At 46.3% G+C, this 20,902-nt stretch overlaps 1 protein-coding gene across 1 annotated transcript in view; it reads right to left on the minus strand.

The window, feature by feature from the left end:
- Positions 1–4,234: 4,234 nt before the first annotated feature.
- TMEM18 (transmembrane protein 18) overlaps positions 4,235–20,902 on the minus strand; it is a 17,993-nt gene continuing 1,325 nt past the window's right edge. Inside the window, exons 2-5 of the mRNA XM_056563520.1 lie at positions 16,771–16,943; positions 10,257–10,311; positions 9,140–9,233; positions 4,235–4,613 (exon numbers count right to left, since the gene is read on the minus strand). Of these exons, the coding sequence (XP_056419495.1) occupies positions 4,518–4,613; positions 9,140–9,233; positions 10,257–10,311; positions 16,771–16,943 (418 nt within the window). The 3' untranslated portion in view covers positions 4,235–4,517. The remainder of the gene's footprint in view (positions 4,614–9,139; positions 9,234–10,256; positions 10,312–16,770; positions 16,944–20,902) is intronic.

Raw genomic sequence — 20,902 nt, forward strand, 5'->3', positions numbered from 1 at the left:
ACACCTCAAAAACTGCATCTTGGGAGTGCATAATGAGGGTGTAGTTTTTTGTGGCTTTTTCAGGTCAAAAAACACAAGAAAAAAAAACAACAAGTGGAAACTTAGCCATAGGCCTTGTTTACATGGTGGAATTGCTGAGCGGAATCTGACGGGAAATTTCCACTCGGAAATTCCGTTGCAGCAGGGTGCCATTGTTTTCAGTGGGATTCTGCTGCAATGTGCAATTTCTTTCCATGAAAATTCCAGTTCCAAATGCCATGATAAGAATTAACATGTAACATACGGAACCTGCTGCACCCAAAATCTCCGGCTGAAAATTCTGTTGTGTGCATGGGCCCTAAGTGAGGAAAAGTAGGCAAATTTGAAATTGAACCGATTTCTCCAAAGCGTCTGCAAGGAAGCCGGTTATCATTGTAAGTGGGCACTGTCAGATCCAAAAACTTTTTATAGGTTACTGATTAAAGACCTTTTGTAATATAGTTTGTTTAAACATTTACTAAATATTTTATTAAGAAAACAGCTCCTGAAAACCCCACTGCTAGGGGTCCCCGTGCCTACTGGGACTCTAAAAACAGTCCTGCAGCAGCATAAGGCTTGTCCATGAGTCATGACGCCCCTTCCCACCACACACCAATCATCACCTCCCACCACTACAAGAGAGGGAGATGCCCCCTCCCACCACACAACAATCACCTCCCACCACAACAGAGGGAGATGCCCCCCTTCCACCACCCACCAATCACCTCCCACCACCACAAGGAGGGACACACCCCCTCCCAACACACACCAATCACCTCCCACCACCACAGGAGAGGGACACACCCCCTCCCACCACACACCACTCACCTCCCACCACCACAATGGAGGGAGACGCCCCCTCCCACCACCACAAGGGAGGGACATGACGCCTCCTACACACCAATCCCCTCCCACCACAAGGGAGGGATACACCCTCTCCCACCACACACCAATCCCCTCCCACCACAAAGGAGGGATTTACCCTCTCCCACAACACACCAATCACCTCCCACCACAAGGGAGGGATACGCCCTCTCCCACAACACACCAATCACCTCCCACCACCACAATGGAGGGACTCGCCCTCTCTCACCACACACCTCCCTCCTACACAAGGCAGGGACACACTCCCTTCCCCAGAGAGGATTTCTAACACTGTAATGAAAAAAAAAAAAAAAGGGAATTTTTATAATACATATAAGTAATAGAGGCATACAAATGTGATGTATATGGTCAGGATAGGTACTGAGTAACACATAATTATTAATTTTTTGTGGGATTTGACAGGTACGCTTTAAGTAGGGGAGTAGATTCCAATATTTTTTCCCTATTTGGTTCAACCTAATGTACATGGACCTGGAGACTGAAGTAGCTACAGTGTTAGTTTTTATCACATTGACAGATATTTCCCAGACTTTATTAAAGGAGAACTCTAGTCAAATGAAATTACCTTTATATAGCTGCACATAATAAAGTTATAAAACTTTGCAATGTGAAGTGTAATCACCTTTTCTCTCCAGGCAGGAAGTCCATGAGATCTTATCACACTGATGACTAGAGTTTACCGTAGACAACACTTCACTCTCCCTTCTCCTCAGATCAGAGAGCTGACAGCTTCAGTGTTTGAGTGTCCCTGATTGGCTGGAGGGCAACACCCTCCCCTCCCTGCAGCTCACACAGGAAACAAGCTCAGTGTGTCAGTGCGTTGAGTTTTTTTGCTTACTCACCAGGATTTTCAAAAACTGTTTATGGGGGTCTAATTTTAAAACAAATCAGCTGGGATGCCTTGTGGAGTCATGTTGAGCTTATATAACATATTTGTTTTTACCTGTTTTGGCTGGATATCTCCTTTAAAGTAGCCCATCAGCCTTATAGTCCACAGATGGAACAAGTGGGACAGCTCCATCCCTTATAACTGCCGCACTCCCTGGATTGATGGAGGTATTGTCAGCAAGAGGAGAACCCCGAAACACATAAAGCTTTTTCTACTCCATGATGTTATTTTTAGTTGTTTAAAGGAGATATTTCATGCCGAAAAACATATCCCCCAGCGATCTCCTATATGGGGCCCCGGGAACGCAGTGTCATGACCCTGGCTATTTTGGCTCTCCCAAAGAGATATATGGAGTGGGCGTTTCGGCCGCCTCCTCGTACGGGGGTCGTGATGCTGCGTTTCTGGGGAGAGCTGGGGACTCGTAAAGGAGATTGTGGGAGGTCCCAGCAGTCAGACCCCCCGGGATCTAAAACTTATCCTCTATATCCTCTATCCTGCAAATAGGGGATATGTTTTTCGGCATGAGACTTCTCTTTTAAATAAAAAAAAAAGTGTTTTAACTTAAATCCTGAACACTGGATGTCACCTTTTTCTGGATCTTTCAGTTTTTGCCTATGGCACACCCATAATATTCATATTAACATATACTTCTCCTTAGAAGTTTTATTTTTAAAAAACAATATAAACACAATGCCATTTGAAAAACTGAAAAATAAAAAACAATATATATACATTCATAAGTTTTCAACATCGCCTCTGAGTGGTAGGTCGATTTAATTACAGCCCTGTTCACATGTTGTTTGTAATGTATGTTTAGTGAGTATGCTGGTAAAAGCTCCTGACATACCGGCTAAATGTGCCCATAGAATTACAATAAAGGGGTTTTCCAGGGTTAAAAAACAAAAAAAAAACAAAGCTGATTTCTTTCTAAAAACAGTGCCACTCCTGTCCTCAGATTGTGTGCGGTATTACATTGACTTCCATGTAACCAAACTGCAGTAGCACACACGACCTGAGGACAACAGCGGCGCTGTTTCTGGAAGAAAGCAGCTATATTTTCTCTACTCCTGGATATAGTCCTTAATCTGATGGAAGGACCCTGTCTGGTATAGAACAGCAAAGCAGACTGTGTGGTATCATACCACAGAATCCTGTATAATAATAATTAGAAAAATATACAGGTGACAAGCTGTATGGCATGTTTGTGAAGACCTCACTTAAAGGGGTACTCCGGTGGAAAACTTTTTTTTTTTTTTTTTTAAATCAACTGGTGGCAGAAAGTTAAACAGATTTGTAAATTACTTCTATTTAAAAAATCTTAATCCTTCCAGTAGTTATCAGCTGCTGTATACTACAGAGGAAGTGCTTTTCTTTTTCAATTTCTTTCCAGTCTGACCACAGTGCTCTCTGCTGACACCTATGTCCATAGCAGGATAGGTTTGCTATGGGGATTTGCTCCTACTCTGGGCAGTTCCTGACACGGACAGAGGTGTCAGCAGAGAGCACTGTGGTCAGACTGGAAAGAAATTCAAAAAGAAAAGAACTTCCTCTGTACTATACAGCAGCTGATAAGTACTGGAAGGATTAAGATTTTTGAATAGAAGTAATTTACAAATCTGTTTAACTTTGTTGATTTAAAAAAAATAATAATTGTTTTGCACCGGAAGACCCTTAAATGTGAACAGACCCCATATCCTGTATTTCTGGAATGTGAATGCACCATTTACTACACATTAGTGGTGTATCCAGCTCCTTTTTGCGGCTGTGCGGCAGCGGGTTGCGATGGCGGTCCTGCAGATTAATCTCCGTGCTCCCTGCTGCAATAGAGAAGTCAATGTGCATTCCATATATGCAATGGATGAGGCCAGCAATGAAATGCTTAGAGCCATGCTATGAATTATATAATGTTCTATGTTATAAAAGAACCGTATCTTTCCCTTCACCGAGATGAATACAGGACGTCCAACCAAAAAATTTATTTTTTAAAGGGGTACTCCGGTGGAAAACTTTTTTTTCTTTTTTAAATCAACTGGTGCCAGAAAGCTAAACAGATTTATAAATTACTTCTATTAAAAAAATCTTAATCCTTCCACTTATTAGCGGCTGTATGCTACAGAGGAAATGCTTTTCTTTTTGAATTTCTCTTCTGTCAAGACCACAGTGCTCTCTGCCGACCTCTGCTGTCCATTTTAGGAACTGTCCAGAGCAACATATGTTTGCTATGGGGATTTTCTCCTGCTCTGGACAGTTCCTAAAAAGGACAGCAGAGGTGTCAGCAGAGAGCACTGTGGTCGTGGCAGAAGAGAAATCCAAAAAGAAAAGCATTTCCTCTGTAGTATAAAGCCGCTAATAAGTACTGGAAGGATTAAGATTTTTTAATAGAAGTAATTTACAAATCTATTTAACTTTCTGGCACCAGTTGATTTAAAAAAAAAAAAAAAAAAAAAAAAAAAAAAAAGTTTTCCTCCGGAGTACCCCTTTAAGAACAGATGGGACATAGTGCTGTGTTCTGCTTCCCCTAGAGCAGTGGTCTCCAAACTGTTCCAGCTTTCAGCTGTTGCAAAACTACAACTCCCAGCATGCCCGGACAGCCAACGGCTGTCCGGGCATGCTGGGAGTTGTAGTTCTGCAAAAGCTGGAGGACCACAGTTTGGTGACCACTGCTCTAGAGGTCCCACAGACCATGAATGGTGCGGCTGCAGCTTGGCTCATAGGGCGGTTGGGTTCAGTTGCCTTTCTTTTTGTCTTTAGCCGCTTTTCGCTTCTTCTGTAAAGCCTTAAGTTCTGTCATTGTGGACAACGTCTTATACACCCAATGGACCTGGAGCACAGAAAAAAAGCAAACATGAACGATACGATAACTCCAAGGGTGGACAACACTGTTATTTAGGTAAAGCATCAAGTGAAAAGGGACATACTAAAAAGCAGTGTAAAGCAATTTCCAGGAATTAACAATTTTTTCAGCGTTTTTCAGTTTTTGCACTTTCGTTTTTTCCTTCTTACCTTTTAAAAATCATAACCCTTTCAATTTTGCACCTAAAAATCCATATGATGGCTTTTTTTTGTGCCATCAATTCTACTTTGCAATGACATCAGTCATTTTACCCAAAAAATCTACGGTGAAACGGAAAAAAGAAAAAACATTGTGCGACAAAATTGAAGAAAAAACGCCATTTTGTAACTTTAGGGGGCTTCCGTTTCTACACAGTAAATTTTTCGGTAAAAAAGACACCTGATCTTTATTCTGTAGGTCCATACGATTAAAATGATAGCCTACTTATATAGGTTTGATTTTGTAAAAAAAATCATAACTACATGCACGAAAATTTATATGTTTAAAATTGCCATCTTCTGACCCCTATAACTATTTTTTATTTTTCCACGAACGGGGCGGTATGGGGCTCATTTTTTGCGCCGTGATCTGAAGCTTTTATCGGTACCATTTTGTTTCAATCAGACTTTTTGATCGCTTTTTATTCATTTTTTTATGGTATAAAAAGTGACCAAAAATACGCTTTTGGACTCAAATTTTTTTGCACGTACGCCGTTTAATTAACAATTTATTTTTATGGTTCGGACATTTACGCATGCGGCGATACCACATGTTTGTTTTTATTTTCACACTTTTTTTTTTAATGGGAAAAGGGGGGTGATTCAGATTTTTATTAGGGAAGGGGTTAAATAACATTTACTAACTTTTTTTTACATTTTTTTACTTTTTTTTTTATGAAGTGTTATAGCCCCCTCTAGGGGCTGTAACATTGCATTCACTGATTGCAGGCACTGTTCAATTCATTGCCATAGGAATGCATTGATCAGTGTTTTCTGGGCTTGATTGCTCAAGCCTGAATTTCAGACTTGGAGCAATCAAACGCTGATTGGACAGCCGGAAAGAAGGTAAGGCACCTCCCCCTGTCCTCTCAGCTGTTCGGGATGAGGCAATTTCACAGCATTTAAAGGCTTGCGGCATTTAAAGGTTTAATACCGGAAATCAGCCCAATCAGTGATGTCCGGTATTAGCCGCGGGTCCTGGTTCCTGATAGCTGACAGCTTCTGAGCGCACTCCACAGATTGGTAGCCGGACCGCGGACATAAATATATGTCCGTGGTCATTAAGTGGTTTATGTCACGTGACAGCAGAGGCAGCTCTAGACTTTGTGAAGCAAAAGTTGAACATGAGGCCCTCACTAACACGCATAGATATGCCCCCAATAGTTAGGTAGGGAATCCTCTCCCCCCCCCCATTAGCTAGAAGCCTCCAACAGGTAGGGAATCCCCTCCCTATTAGGTAGAAGCTCCCAGTAAGTAGGTAGGAAATCCCCAATAAAGTAGAGGCCCACAGAAGGCAGGTAGGGAATCCCTAATAGGTAGGAGCCCCCAGAAGATAGGTAGGCAGGTAATCCCGCTATTAGGTGGATGCCCCCTTTAGGTAGGGAATACTCCTTTTAGGTAGAACCCCTGGAAGATGGCAAAGAAGGGAATTCCTCTTAGTAGGTAGTTAGGTAGGGAATGCCCCCTTTTAGGTAGAAGGACAAATCAGTTAGGTAGGAAATCTCTCATATTAAAGGAGATATTTTATGGAATAAAAATATCACACTATAGGAGAGCTGAAGATAGCTGAAGACGGCTCTCCTATAGAGATATATAGAGTAGTTGGGTGTTGTGACACGAGGCTCCCCATCGCTCGGTTCCCCAGCGATCTAAAATGTATCCCCTATCGTATAAGGGATACGTTTTATTCCATGAGACTTCTTTAACTGGTTAACGACCATGGATGTGTATACTCATCCATGTGCCGTTAACCGGGTATGACGCGGGCTCTCGACTGGAGCCCGCATCATACTGGCCGGCCCCTAGCCGATTCTTGTAGCTGAGGGCCAGCGTTAATAGATGACATGGGGCGATCGCCGCGGGCGGCTATTAACCCTTTAGATCGCCGCTGTCAAAGTTGACAGCGGCATCTAAAGAACCCTGTAAACGCTCCCTCGTGGTCCAGTGGGGCGGATGGCCCCCCCCCATCCACTGTGGAGGTAGCCGGAGGGCTTACCTCTCCTTCCGTGCAGGTCCCGGTTCCTTGCATTGATAAAGCCTGTAAGGACCAGTCTATCAATCGGGCACAGATCACACAGATTAATGTGGTTCTATGGAACTATATTGATCTGTATGAGGAATCTAATGATTCCTCCTAGAAGTCCCCTAAGGGGACTAATAAAGTTCCAAAGTCCAAAATAGGGTATTTTTGGTCACTTTTTATACCATAAAAAATGAATAAAAAGTGATCAAAAAGTCCTATCAAAACAAAAATGGTACCAATAAAAACTTCAGATCATGGAGCAAAATATGAGCCCTCATATAGCCCCGTTCGAATATATAAGTAGGGCATCATTTTAATCATATGGACCTACAGAATAAAGAGAAGGTGTCATTTGTACCGAAAAATGTACTGTATAGAAACGGAAGCCCCCAAACGTTAAAAATTTTTGTTTTTTCTTCAATTTTGTCGCACAATGATTTATTTCCCCCGTTTCGCCCTAGATTTTTGGGTAAAATGACTGATGTCGTTACAAAGTAGAATTGGTGGAGGAAAAAATAAGCCATCATATGGATTTTTAGGTGCAAAATTTAAAGGGTTATGATTTCTAAAATGTAAGGAGGATAAAACGAAAGTGCAAAAACAGAAGAACGCTTGGTCCTTAAGGGGTTAAAGGGGTACTCCACTGGGGGGGAAAAAAATAAATTAATCAACTGGTGCCAGAAAGTTAAACAGATTTGTAAATTACTTCTATTTAAAAATATTAATCTCCTTCTAGTACTTATCAGCTGCTGTACGCTCCACAGGATAAGGGATAAGTGTCTGATCGCGGGGAGTCCGACCGCTGGGACCCCCCACAATCTTCCAAACGGGGCCCCACATTACCGCTCTATGTGAGCTCATTGCCGCTCTACGGTACACCCCCTCCACATACAGTTCTATGGGAGAGCATTTGTGCCTCACCACCTCCCCTATAGAGGTACATGGAGGAGGCGTGTCAGCCGCGACATCACGCTAAGGCCGTCACGCCTCCGGCACGGGAGAGCCGCGGCAGAGAGGGGGGTCTGACCGCTGGGATAGGGGATAAGTTGTCTTTTGCTGCAGATGTCCTTTAAATAGAAGCCCGAGAAGAAAGCTAGGGAATCTCTTCTAACAGGTAGAAGCCCTTTAAAAAGATAGTAGGTAGGTAATCCCCCTATTAGGTAGAAACCCCCAGTAGATAGGTAAATAGGGATGTACCCTTATTAGGTTTAAGCCCCAAGTAGGTAGGTAGCTAGGGAACCCTCCCCTTTTGGGTAGAAGCCTTCATATAACATAGGGCCAGGGACTATTGATAGGATTAAGATTATTGGGCAGACTAGATGGGCCAAATGGTTATTATCTGCCGACACCTTCTATGTTTAGCCCCCGGTAGTTAGGTAGGTAGGGAATATCCCATTAGGTAGATGCCCCCATTAAGTAGTGTCCCCCAAACAATCCCATTCACCTTCCCACCCCTCCTGCACTGAGGCCTTTACATCCTTCGCTCTATTAGTGATGCAGGACCTGATGCACAAATAAATTACATCATTGAGCAACAAGTCCTGAACCCCTCCTTCTAACAAAACGAATGATGAAGAGGCCTCAGCAGGGGAGCGTAGAGAAGCGGAGAGGAATTTCTATTTTTTTATGGTAATGGTTTGCAGGTATCAGGGACATTTGCACAAGTAAAGTTGGGGTTCAACACCGATACCGGTATCAGGACATCCCTACCTAGGAATTGTAACATAAAAAAATCTTTACATCCTTTTTTGCTTCTGTGTGCCCCTCTTGGCGCTGCTGCTAATTTGTGTTGCTGGGGAAATAGGTCTCCTTCCTCTTCTGGCAGCTAACAATATATAAGTTCTTTTTACTTTTCCTTTAGGAGTCTTCTCAGATATACTGCTATGTACAGCACAGTTTTTCTGACGATCACCATGTTAAGACTTGCCAGCAAGGGGAGTGACTGACCTTGTGTGTCTTTATCAGGTGGACGTGCACATTGTTATTCACTCTGAACACCTGATGGCGCCATACTATGTAACTAAAGCTCATAGCTCTTTACTGGATTAGTTTTTTGGCAGTCTGTCAAAGGAAAACCTTACTTCTAAGATCTATACCAGTGGTCTCCAAACTGTGGCCCTCTACATGTTGCAAAACTACAACTCCCAGAATGCCCAGAAAGGCACAGTTGTGGTTTGGCAACATCTGAAGGGCCACAGTTTGGAGACCACTGATCTATGCAATATAACACCATAGCTTCTTTGATAATAAATATTTCATATAGATGTACTTACCACAATTATTATAGTGTTGCACAGCAAAGGTGCTGAAAAAGCTAAAGAAATGAACATTCCGGGAGAATCGAAGTACTGCTGCCGCGAGTACAACCTGAGGAATAGGGAACAAAGAATATATATATTTAAAAAAATTATTTTTGTTTACATTTTTTTTTATGGGAAAAGGGGGCGATTTAAACTTTTATTAGGGAAGGGGTTAAATCACATTTATTAACTTTATTTTACACTATTTTTTTTGTCCCCATAGGAGACTATTACATGCATAGCATGGATCAGTGTTATCGGTGCTCGACTGCTCCAGCCTGGCATTCCTGACTGGAGCATCTAGGGACAGATTGGACGGCGAGGAGACAGGTAAGGGCCCTCCCACCGTCCTCTCAGCTATTCGGGACACTGCGATTTCACGGCAGCGGTCCTGAACAGCCCGATCAGCTAGCCGGATTGTCTCTTCTCCCATTTTGGAAGCCACAACCAACTTTGATTGCGGCATCTAAAGGGTTAATACCGGACATCAGCCCGATTAGCGATGTCCAGCATTAGCCAAATGTCCTGGTTGCTGCCAGGCTTTATCATTCAGAGCGCCGGGAGCTGGCACAGGACATGAGGTAAGCCCTCAGGCTACCTCAGCAGTGGATCACCACTGGACCACCAGGGATGGAATAAAGGCACCTTTAGACACCACTGTCAGCTTTGACAGCGGCGATCTAAAGGGTTAATAGCCGCCCGGCGCGATCGCCGCATGTTGGCTATTAACGCCGGCCCCCAGCTGCAAGAATCAGCTGGGGGCCGGCCGGTATGACGCGGGCTCGAGTCGGGAGCCCGTGTTATACCCCATTAACGGCCCATGGACGAGTATACACGTCCATGGTCGTTAAGGGTACGTTCCCACTTGCTGTATTTTGCTGCGTATTTGCTGCTGCGTATTTTCTTTCCCATTGAAGTTCAATGGGTATCAAAATACACAGCAGATTTTGCTTCCCATTGACTATAACGGGTAGGAAAATATGCAGCAGCATATACGCAGAAAAATACGGTAAGTGGGAACGTACCCTTAAAAAGCTTTTGTTTTTAGCATCTTAATGATTATTCCATACGTAAAGTTGTCATCACTTACTTCCAGTTCATGGCGGCCACTTCATTGATGTATTCAGCGCAGCTAACAAGGCCCACTGGAAAAAAACACAAATAAACTTCTAGAAGTTCCAGTTTGTTAGGTTATGTTCACACATTAACTCCTTAACGACACAGGACGCAAATGTACGTCCTGGTACTTAATGCACTGAGATGTACATTTATGTCCTGTACATGACATGAGCACCGACGCGGTGCTCCCATCATGCACGGCAGGTCACAGCTGCTATCAGCAGCGGGGGACCCGCGGGTAATAGTGGAGATCAGCAATCGCACTGATGTCCGCCATTAAAGGGGTACTCAGGTGGAAAATAATTATTTTCAAATCAACTGGTGCCAGAAAGTTAAACAGATTTGTAAATTACTTCTATATAAAAATATTAATCCTTCCTGTACTTATCAGCTGCTCTATACTACAGAGGAAATTGTGAAGTTCTTTTCAGTCTGACCACAGTGCTCTCTGCTGACACCTCTGTCCATGTAAGGAACTGTCCAGAGTAGAAGCAAATCCCCATAGCAATCCTCTCCTGCTCTGGACAGTTCCTGATATGGACAGAGGTGTCAGCAGAGAGCACTGTGGTCAGACAGGAAAGAACTACACAACTTCCTCTGTAGTATACAGCAGCTGATAAGTACTGGAAGGATTAATATTTTTATATAGAAGTAATTTACAAATCTATAACAAAAATAGAGAAACTCAGCCGCACATCCACCATTTGTATTTTGATCTACTTGCTTCTCAGCATAATTTAAAATACTAACAGGTTTTTATTATACATTTTGATCAAAAAGCCCACTCGCCACGTCAAGTCCACCTAGTCAGAGTGGGTACCTAACCTGACACTGACATGGCACCAGGCGGCGACCACTGCCTCCGAGACACCATGCCCACAGGGGGAACGACCCAGTGGCCAGGCCTCCTCACTGCTGCCCGACCAAGCCCCTGGCTCTGGGCCGCACCACCCCACAGACAAAGCATCACAGAAACAATGGCCGCCACAGAGAACCACACCAGTGTGAACACCTACCGAGTGCTCCCTGCCAGAGGGCTGGGAGAATGTTAGGAGTCAACCCTTATGCAGTCGCCCGGCGCTACACCAATGTTGGGTTAGGGACCCACTCTAACGAGGTGGCCTTGACGTGGCGAGTGGGCTTGTACTTTTTGATCAAAATATATAATAACAACCTGTTAGTGTTTGAATATTTGCTGGAAAGCAAGCAGATCAAAATACAAATGGTGGATGTGCGGCTGTGTTTATTTTTCTTTATTTTTGTTTTAGAATTTACAAATCTGTTTAAACTTCCTGGCACCAGAGTACCCCTTTAACCCCTTAAGGACTCAGGGTTTTTCCGTTTTTGTACTTCCGTTTTTTCCTCCTTACCTTTTAAAAATCATAACTCTTTCAATTTTGCACCCAACATTCCATATTATGGCTGATTTTTTGCGCCAACAATTCTACTTTGCAGTGACATCAGTCATTTTACTAAAATTGAAAAAAAAAAATGATAAAAATGACACCTTATCTTTATTCTGTAGGTCCATACAATTAAAATGATCCCCTACTTAAATAAGTTTGATTTTGTCATACTTCTGGAAAAAATCATAACTACATACAGGAAAATTTATACGTTTAAAAATGTCATCTTTTGACCCCTGTACGGGGTGGTTTGAGGGCTCATTTTTTGCACCATAATCTGAAGTTTTAAGCGGTACCATTTTTGTATTGATCAATCTTTTTGATCGCTTTTTATTTATTTTTCATGATATAAAAAGTGACCAAAAATACGCTTTTGGAATTTGGAATTATGCCATTGGCCGTGCAGTTTAAATAACGATATATTTTTGTAGTTCAACATTTTCGCATGCGGCAATGCCACATGTTTATATTTATTTACACAGTTTTTTTTTTTAAATGGGAAAAGGGGGGTGATTCTTAGGGAAGGGGTTAAATGATTTTTATTAACTTTTTTTCACACTTTTTTTTGCAATGTTATAGCCCCCCCCCCCCTCTCTAGTGGCTATTACACTGCACATACTGATCTTCTACACAGATCAATGCCGTGCATTAACACGGCAATAATCAGTGTTACCGGCGGTCGATTACTCAAGCCTGGATTTCAGGCTTGGAGCAATCAATCGCCGATCAGAAGCGCTAGAGGCAGGTAACGGACCCTCCGCTCGCCTTCTAGCTAATCGGGACATCGCGATTTTACCCCGATGGTTTCGATCAGCCCGACTGAGCTGCTGGGAGTGTATTTTTGTTACGTTAGACGCAGCAAACAACTTTGAACGCTGCATCTAAAGGGTTAATAGCATGCAGCACAACGATCGGTGCCGCACACTATTAGCACAGGGTCTTGCCTTTCATTAGCCGCTGGTACCGACCCGCTATGACGCAGGGTCAAGGCCTGACCCCACATTGTAGACCGGAACCAGGGCGTACAGGTACGCCCTGCGTCCTTAAGAGGTTAATGGCGGACATCAGCGATCGTCTGCCATTACCCGCAGGTACTGGAAGGATTAAGATTTTTTAATAGAAGTAATTAAAAAATCTGTTTAACTTTCTGGAGCCAGTTGATTTGAAAAAAAAATATTGTTTTCCACCAGAGAACCCCTTTAACCCCTCGGATGCCATGATCAATACAGATCACAGCATCTGTGGCAATGCAGGCATTTGAATGGATGATCAAATCGCCCGCAGCATCCGAGGAGATCCGATTATTCAAGATGGCGGCCGGAGACCCCTTCAACCGCTCTGGCCATCATCCCGGGGTTTTCTCCTCTGGTAGACTTCTTCCAGCAGACCAGAGAAGTAGATTGGGGATAATACTGATCAGTGCTATGCCATATGGGTCCGTAGATGGAAATATAAGAGTTATGTATGATTTTCTAAATTGTCCTTAAGGGGTAAAAGATTTCTGTATGAAAAATCTGCTAAAAAATAAATAAAAAGCAGAGGCACTAATATGAGACACAGATTTGCCATAGGCGCTGGTAATAACCAATGCCAGGGATCATTCCAATGCCAGTCATTCAATGGTTTAGATGCCGCTCAAAAGTGATCAAGGCATCTAAACAATATTGGTGGTTCAATGGCTCTATTACTTAAACCCCCCCCCCCCCGTGACCTTAGTTAGGCCTCGTTTGGAAATCAATACAGCCTGCGTATGACAGGGTGCCGAGCTAATAGATCAGTGTTATTAAAGGGAAACTGACAACTGATTCCACGCACTAAACCCAATACACAGGATTATAGTGCCGGTGGATGAGGTTTCACTTACCTGGATACGGTTCCAGGGATACCCGTTGTATTAGCCGGCACTGCAAATCACCTACTTTGGGCAATGGAGGTAGGACCTAGCGTACCCAGCACCCCTGCCTCATTTCTGGTTGCTCCGATATGACTGCCCACCTCACGTTCACATGGGCAAAGCGGTCCCATGAAAAATGTATGGGGTGAGCAGGCATATCGGAGCAGAGGGGAAGGAGGCAGGGGTGCTGAAAAATCGGTCATTTCAGGATTAGCAATGCCGGCTAATACAATGAATACCTCCAGAAAAGAATCCTGTAAGTAGTGTGGCCCTGTACAGGAGATGGCAGTTGGTCCCAGCGGTCGCCCCTCCACGATCAGACACTTAGGGGTTAAGTTTAGCTCCCCGGACTATCCTTTAACCTCTTCAGGACGCAGGGCGTATGGATACGCCCTGCTTTCCGAGTCCTTAAGGACGCAGGGCGTATCCATACGCCCGTGGGAATTCCGGTCCCCACCGCTAGCCGGTTGGGGACCGGAGTCGGATGCCTGCTGAAATCGTACCGGTATATCGCCCAGGGGGGTCATTATGCCCCCCCATGTCGGCGATGGCCGCAGATCGCTGGACAATTCAGTCCAGCGATCTGCGGCGATTCCGGGTCAATCGGGTCTCCAGTGACCCGGAATTACTGGCTGATCGGGGCCGTCTCACGATCGCCACGATCGCCCTGATTTGTCGGCCGGATTACCAGCCGACCAATTAGGGCGCCTGCTGCGGGTGTCACTCCCGCAACCCGCTCCGCCCCTCTTCCGGAGGACGTGAGCGGGAAGAAGACCCCGGGTGCTGGGGACCCCGATCCCCGGCGTCCCTGTTGGGATATGGGCCCCAGGAGCGACGGCCGCGGCGAGGGACTGACCTGAAGCGGAGCAGCAGCAGGAGGTGAGTGACAGCCTACTGCTGTTGCTTAGCAACAGCTCCCAGCATGCAAAAAGGGCATGCTGGGAGCTGTAGTTATGCAACAGCAGGAGGCAGAGAACCACAACTCCCAGCATTCCCTTATGGGCATGCTGGGACTTATGGTTTTGCAACATCTGGAGGCACATTTTTTCTATGGAAAAGTGTACCTTCAGCTGTTGTATAACTACAACTCTCAGCTTGCACAAACAGCTAAAGTGCATGCTGGGAGTTGTAGTGGTGCATCTGCTGGTTGCATAACTACAACTCCCAGCATGCCCGTTGGCTGTCGGTGACTGCTGAGAGTTGTAGTTTTGCAACAGCTGAAGGCACAATGGTTGTGAAACTCAGAGTTTCTTTTTACCTAACTCAGTGTTTCACGACCGGTGTGCCTCCAGCTGTTGCAAACTACAACTCTCAGCAGTCACCGTACACCATGCACCGTACATGCTGGGAGTTGTAGTTTTGCAACAGCTGGAGGCACACTGGTTGTGAAACACTGAGTAAGGTCACAAACTCAGTGATACATAACCAGTGTGCCTACAGCTGTTGCAAAACTAAAATTCTCAGCATGTACAGTCTGTCAGCAAATGCTGGGAGTTGTAGTTTTGCAACAGCTGGATGTCTCCCCCCCCCCCTCCCCAATGTGAATGTACAGGGTACACTCACATGGGCGGAGGTTTACAATAAGTATCCGGCTGCAAGTTTGAGCTGCGGCAAATTTTCTGACGCAGCTCAAACTGCCAGCGAGAAACTACTGTGAACCCCAGCCCGTGCAACTGTACCCTAAAAACACTACACTAACAAAAAATAAAATAAAAAGTAAAAAACACTACATATACACATACTCCTACATAGCCCCCCTCCCCAATAAAAATGAAAAACGTCTGGTACGCCACTGTTTCCAAAACGGAGCCTCCAGCTATTGCAAAACAACTACTCCCAGTATTGTCGGACAGCCGTTGACTGTCCAAGCATGCTGGGAGTTTCACAACAGCTGGAGGCCCCCTGTTTGGGGATCACTGGCGTAGTATACCCCTATGTCCACCCCTATGCAATCCCTTATTTAGGCCTCAAATGGGCATGGCGCTCTCACTTTGAAGCCCTGTGGTATTTCAAGGCAACAGTTTAGGGTCACATATGGGGTATTGCCGTACTCGGGAGAAATTGTGTTACAAATTTTGGGGGGTATTTTCTGCTTTTACCCTTTTTAAAAATGTAAAATTTTTGGGAAAACAAGCATTTTAGCATTTTTACAAATGCAAAAGTCGTGAAACACCTGTGGGGTATAAAGGTTCACTTAACCCCTTGTTACGTTCACTGAGGGGTCTAGTTTCCAAAATGGTATGCCATGTGTTTTTTTTTTTGCTGTTCTGGCACCATAGGGGCTTCCTAAATGCAACATGCCCCCCAAAAACCATTTCAGAAAAACGTACTCTCCAAAATCCCCTTGTCGCTCCTTCCCTTCTGAGCCCTCTACTGCGCCCTCCGAACACTTTACATAGGCATATCAGGTATGTGCTTACTCAAGAGAAATTGGGCTACAAATACAAGAATAAATTTTCTCCTTTTACCCCTTGTAAAATTCAAAAATTGGGTCTACAAGAACATGCGAGTGTAAAAAATGGAGATTGTGAATTTTCTCCTTCACTTTGCTGCTATTCCTGTGAAACACCTAAAGGGTTAAAACACTTACTGAATGTCATTTTGAATACTTTGGGGGGTGCAGTTTTTATAATGGGGTCATTTGTGGGGTATTTCTAATATGAAGACCCTTCAAATCCACCTCAAACCTGAACTGGTCCCTGAAAAAAAGTGAGTTTAAAAATTTTGTGAAAAATTGGAAAATTGCTGCTGAACTTTGAAGCCCTCTGGTGTCTTCCAAAAGAAAAAACTCGTCAATTTTATGATGCAAACATAAAGTAGACATATTAGAAATGTGAATAAAAAAGAAATTATTTGGAATATCCATTTTCCTTACAAGCAGAGAGCTTCAAAGTTAGAAAAATGCAAAATTTTCAAATTTTTCATCAAATTTTGGGATTTTTCACCAAGAAAGGATGCAAGTTACCATAAAATTTTACCACTATGTTAAAGTAGAATATGTCACGAAAAAACAATCTCGGAATCAGAATGATAACTAAAAGCATTCCAGAGTTATTAATGTTTAAAGTGACCGTGGTCAGATGTGCAAAAAACGTCTGAGTCCTTAAGGTGAAAAAGGGCTAAGTCCTTAAGGGGTTAACTCATGTTAACATATACGTTGGAAATCAGATTTAGGGAGATCTCACCCATGATCAGGAAGTGGAGGATCTGTAATCTGTAGAATCTGAAGGATACGACGGTCAACACGAAGCAAACCAGGTGGAAACCAAGGAGTCCGATAATCCAGGGTTCTGACCAGTCAATGGGCTGCAAGAAATACACCGCAAGGTCAGAAACCGGCGCATCTAGGGTTATCACACTGTTATGGGGGGGGGGTCTATGGATATCACACTGTTATTGGGGGGGGGGGGTCTGTGGATATTACACTGGTATGGGGGGGGGGGGTCTGTGGATATTACACTGGTATGGGGGGGGGGTCTGTGGATATAACACTGGTATGGGGGGGGGGGTCTGTGGATATCACACTGGTATGGGGGGGGGGTCTGTGGATATCACACTGGTATGGGGGGGGGGGTCTGTGGATATCACACTGGTATGGGGGGGTCTGTGGATATCACACTGGTATGGGGGGGGTCTGTGGATATCACACTGTTATGGGGGGGGGTCTATGGATATCACACTTATTGGGGGGGGGGGTCTGTGGATATTACACTGGTATGGGGGGGGGGTCTGTGGATATTACACTGGTATGGAGGGGGGGGTCTGTGGATATCACACTGGTATGGGGGGGTCTGTGGATATCACACTGGTATGGGGGGGTCTGTGGATATCACACTGGTATGGGGGGGTCTGTGGATATAACACTGGTATGGGGGGGGTCTGTGGATATCACACTGGTATGGGGGGGGTCTGTGGATATAACACTGGTATGGGGGGGTCTGTGGATATCACACTGTTATGGGGGGGGGGGTCTATGGATATCACACTGGTAAGGGGGGGGCTGTGGATATCACACTGTTATGGGGGGAGGGGGTCTGTGGATATCACACTGGTATGGGGGTGTCTGTGGATATCACACTGGTATGGGGGGGGGTCTGTGGATATCACACTGGTATGGGGGGGTCTGTAGATAATCACACTGGTATGGGGGGGTCTGTGGATATCACACTGGTATGGGGGGGGGGGTCTGTGGATATCACACTGGTATGGGGGGGTCTGTGGAAATCACACTGGTATGGGGGGGGGGCTGTGGATATCACACTGGTATGGGGGGGGGGGTCTGTGGATATCACACTGGTGTGGGGGGTCTGTGGATATCACACTGGTATGGGGGGGGTCTGTGGATATCACACTGGTATGGGGGGGGGGGGTCTGTTGATATCACAATGGTATGGGGGGGGGGGTCGGTGGATATCACACTGTTATGGGGGGGGGGTCTATGGATATCACACTGGTAAGGGGGGGGCTGTGGATATCACACTGTTATGGGGGGAGGGGGTCTATGGATATCACACTGTTATGGGGGGAGGGGGTCTGTGGATATCACACTGGTATGGGGGGGTCTGTGGATATCACACTGGTATGGGGGGGGTCTGTGGATATCACACTGGTATGGGGGGTCTGTGGATATCACACTGGTATGGGGGGGGGGTCTGTGGATATCACACTGGTATGGGGGGGTATGTGGATATCACACTGGTATGTGGGGGGGGGGTCTGTGGATATCACACTGGTGTGGGGGGTCTGTGGATATCACACTGGTATGGGGGGGTCTGTGGATATCACACTGGTATGGGGGGGGGTCTGTGGATATCACACTGGTATGGGGGGGTCTGTGGATGTCACACTGGTATGGGGGGGGGTCTGTGGATATCACACTGGTATGGGGGGGGTCTGTGGATATCACACTGGTATGGGGGGGGGGTCTGTGGATATCACACTGGTATGGGGGGGGGGTCTGTGGATATCACACTGGTATGAGGGGGTCTGTGGATATCACACTGGTATGGGGGGGTCTGTGGATATCGCACTGGTATGGGGGGGGGTCTGTGGATATCACACTGGTATGGGGGGGTCTGTGGATATCACACTGGTATGGGGGGGGGTCTGTGGATATCACACTGGTATGGGAGGGGGGGTCTGTGGATATCACACTGTTATGGGGGGGGGTCTATGGATATCACACTGGTAAGGGGGGGGGGGGTTGTGGATATCACACTGTTATGGGGGGAGGGGGTCTGTGGATATCACACTGTTATGGGGGGAGGGGGTCTGTGGATATCACACTGGTATGGGGGGGTCTGTGGATATCACACTGGTATGGGGGGGGGTCTGTGGATATCACACTGGTATGGGGGGGGGTCTGTGGATATCACACTGGTATGGGGGGGGGGGTCTGTGGATATAACACTGGTACGGGGGGTCTGTGGATATCACACTGGTATGGGGGGGGGGGTCTGTGGATATCACACTGGTATGGGGGGGGGTCTGTGGATATCACACTGGTATGGGGGGGGGTCTGGATATCACACTGGTATGGGGGGGTCTGTGGATATCACACTGTATGGGGGGGTCTGTGGATATCACACTGGTCTGGGGGGGGTCTGTTTATATCACACTGGTATGGGGGGGGTCTGTGGATATCACACTGGTATGGGGGGGGTCTGTGGATATTACACTGGTATGGGGGGGGTCTGTGGATATAACACTGGTATGGGGGGGGGTCTGTGGATATAACACTGGTATGGGGGGGTCTGTGGATATCACACTGGTATGGGGGGGGGTCTGTGGATATCACACTGGTATGGGGGGGGGGGGGTCTGTGGATATCACACTGGTATGGGGGGGGGGTCTGTGGATATCACACTGGTATGGGGGGTCTGTGGATATCACACTGGTATGGGGGGGTCTGTGGATATCACACTGGTATGGGGGGGGTCTGAGGATATCACACTGGTATGGGGGGGGGTCTGTGGATATCACACTGGTATGGGGGGGTCTGTGGATATCACACTGGTATGGGGGGGTCTGTGGATATCACACTGGTATGGGGGGGGTCTGTGGATATCACACTGGTATGGGGGGTCTGTGGATATCACACTGGTATGGGGGGGGCTGTGGATATCACACTGTTATGGGGGGAGGGGGTCTATGGATATCACACTGTTATGGGGGGAGGGGGTCTGTGGATATCACACTGGTATGGGGGGGGTCTGTGGATATCACACTGGTATGGGGGGGTCTGTGGATATCACACTGGTATGGGGGGGGGGTCTGTGGATATCACACTGGTATGGGGGGGTCTGTGGATATCACACTGGTATGGGGGGGGGGTCTGTGGATATCACACTGGTATGGGGGGGGGTCTGTGGATATCACACTGGTATGGGGGGGTCTGTGGATATCACACTGGTATGGGGGGGGGGGGTCTGTGGATATCACACTGGTATGAGGGGGTCTGTAGATATCACACTGGTATGGGGGGGTCTGTGGATATCGCACTGGTATGGGGGGGGGTCTGTGGATATCACACTGGCATGGGGGGGGTCTGTGGATATCACACTGGTATGGGGGGGGGGGTCTGTGGATATCACACTGGTATAGGGGGGGGGGGTCTGTGGATATCACACTGTTATGGGGGGGGTCTATGGATATCACACTGGTAAGGGGGGGGTTGTGGATATCACACTGTTATGGGGGGAGGGGGTCTGTGGATATCACACTGTTATGGGGGGAGGGGGTCTGTGGATATCACACTGGTATGGGGGGGTCTGTGGATATCACACTGGTATGGGGGGGGTCTGTGGATATCACACTGGTATGGGGGGGGGGGTCTGTGGATATCACACTGGTATGGGGGGGGGGGGGTCTGTGGATATAACACTGGTACGGGGGGTCTGTGGATATCACACTGGTATGGGGGGGGTCTGTGGATATCACACTGGTATGGGGGGGGTCTGTGGATATCACACTGGTATGGGGGGGGTCTGGATATCACACTGGTATGGGGGGGTCTGTGGATATCACACTGGTATGGGGGGGGTCTGTGGATATCACACTGGTCTGGGGGGGGTCTGTGGATATCACACTGGTCTGGGGGGGGTCTGTTTATATCACACTGGTATGGGGGGGGTCTGTGGATATAACACTGGTATGGGGGGGGTTTGTGGATATCACACTGGTATGGGGGGGGGGGTCTGTGGATATCACACTGGTATGGGGGGGGGTCTGTGGATATCACACTGGTATGGGGGGGTCTGTGGATATCACACTGGTATGGGGGGGGTCTGTGGATATCACACTGGTATGGGGGGGTCT

This window comes from Hyla sarda, chromosome 3 (genome assembly GCF_029499605.1).
Source record: "Hyla sarda isolate aHylSar1 chromosome 3, aHylSar1.hap1, whole genome shotgun sequence".
Lineage (NCBI taxonomy): Eukaryota > Metazoa > Chordata > Amphibia > Anura > Hylidae > Hyla > Hyla sarda.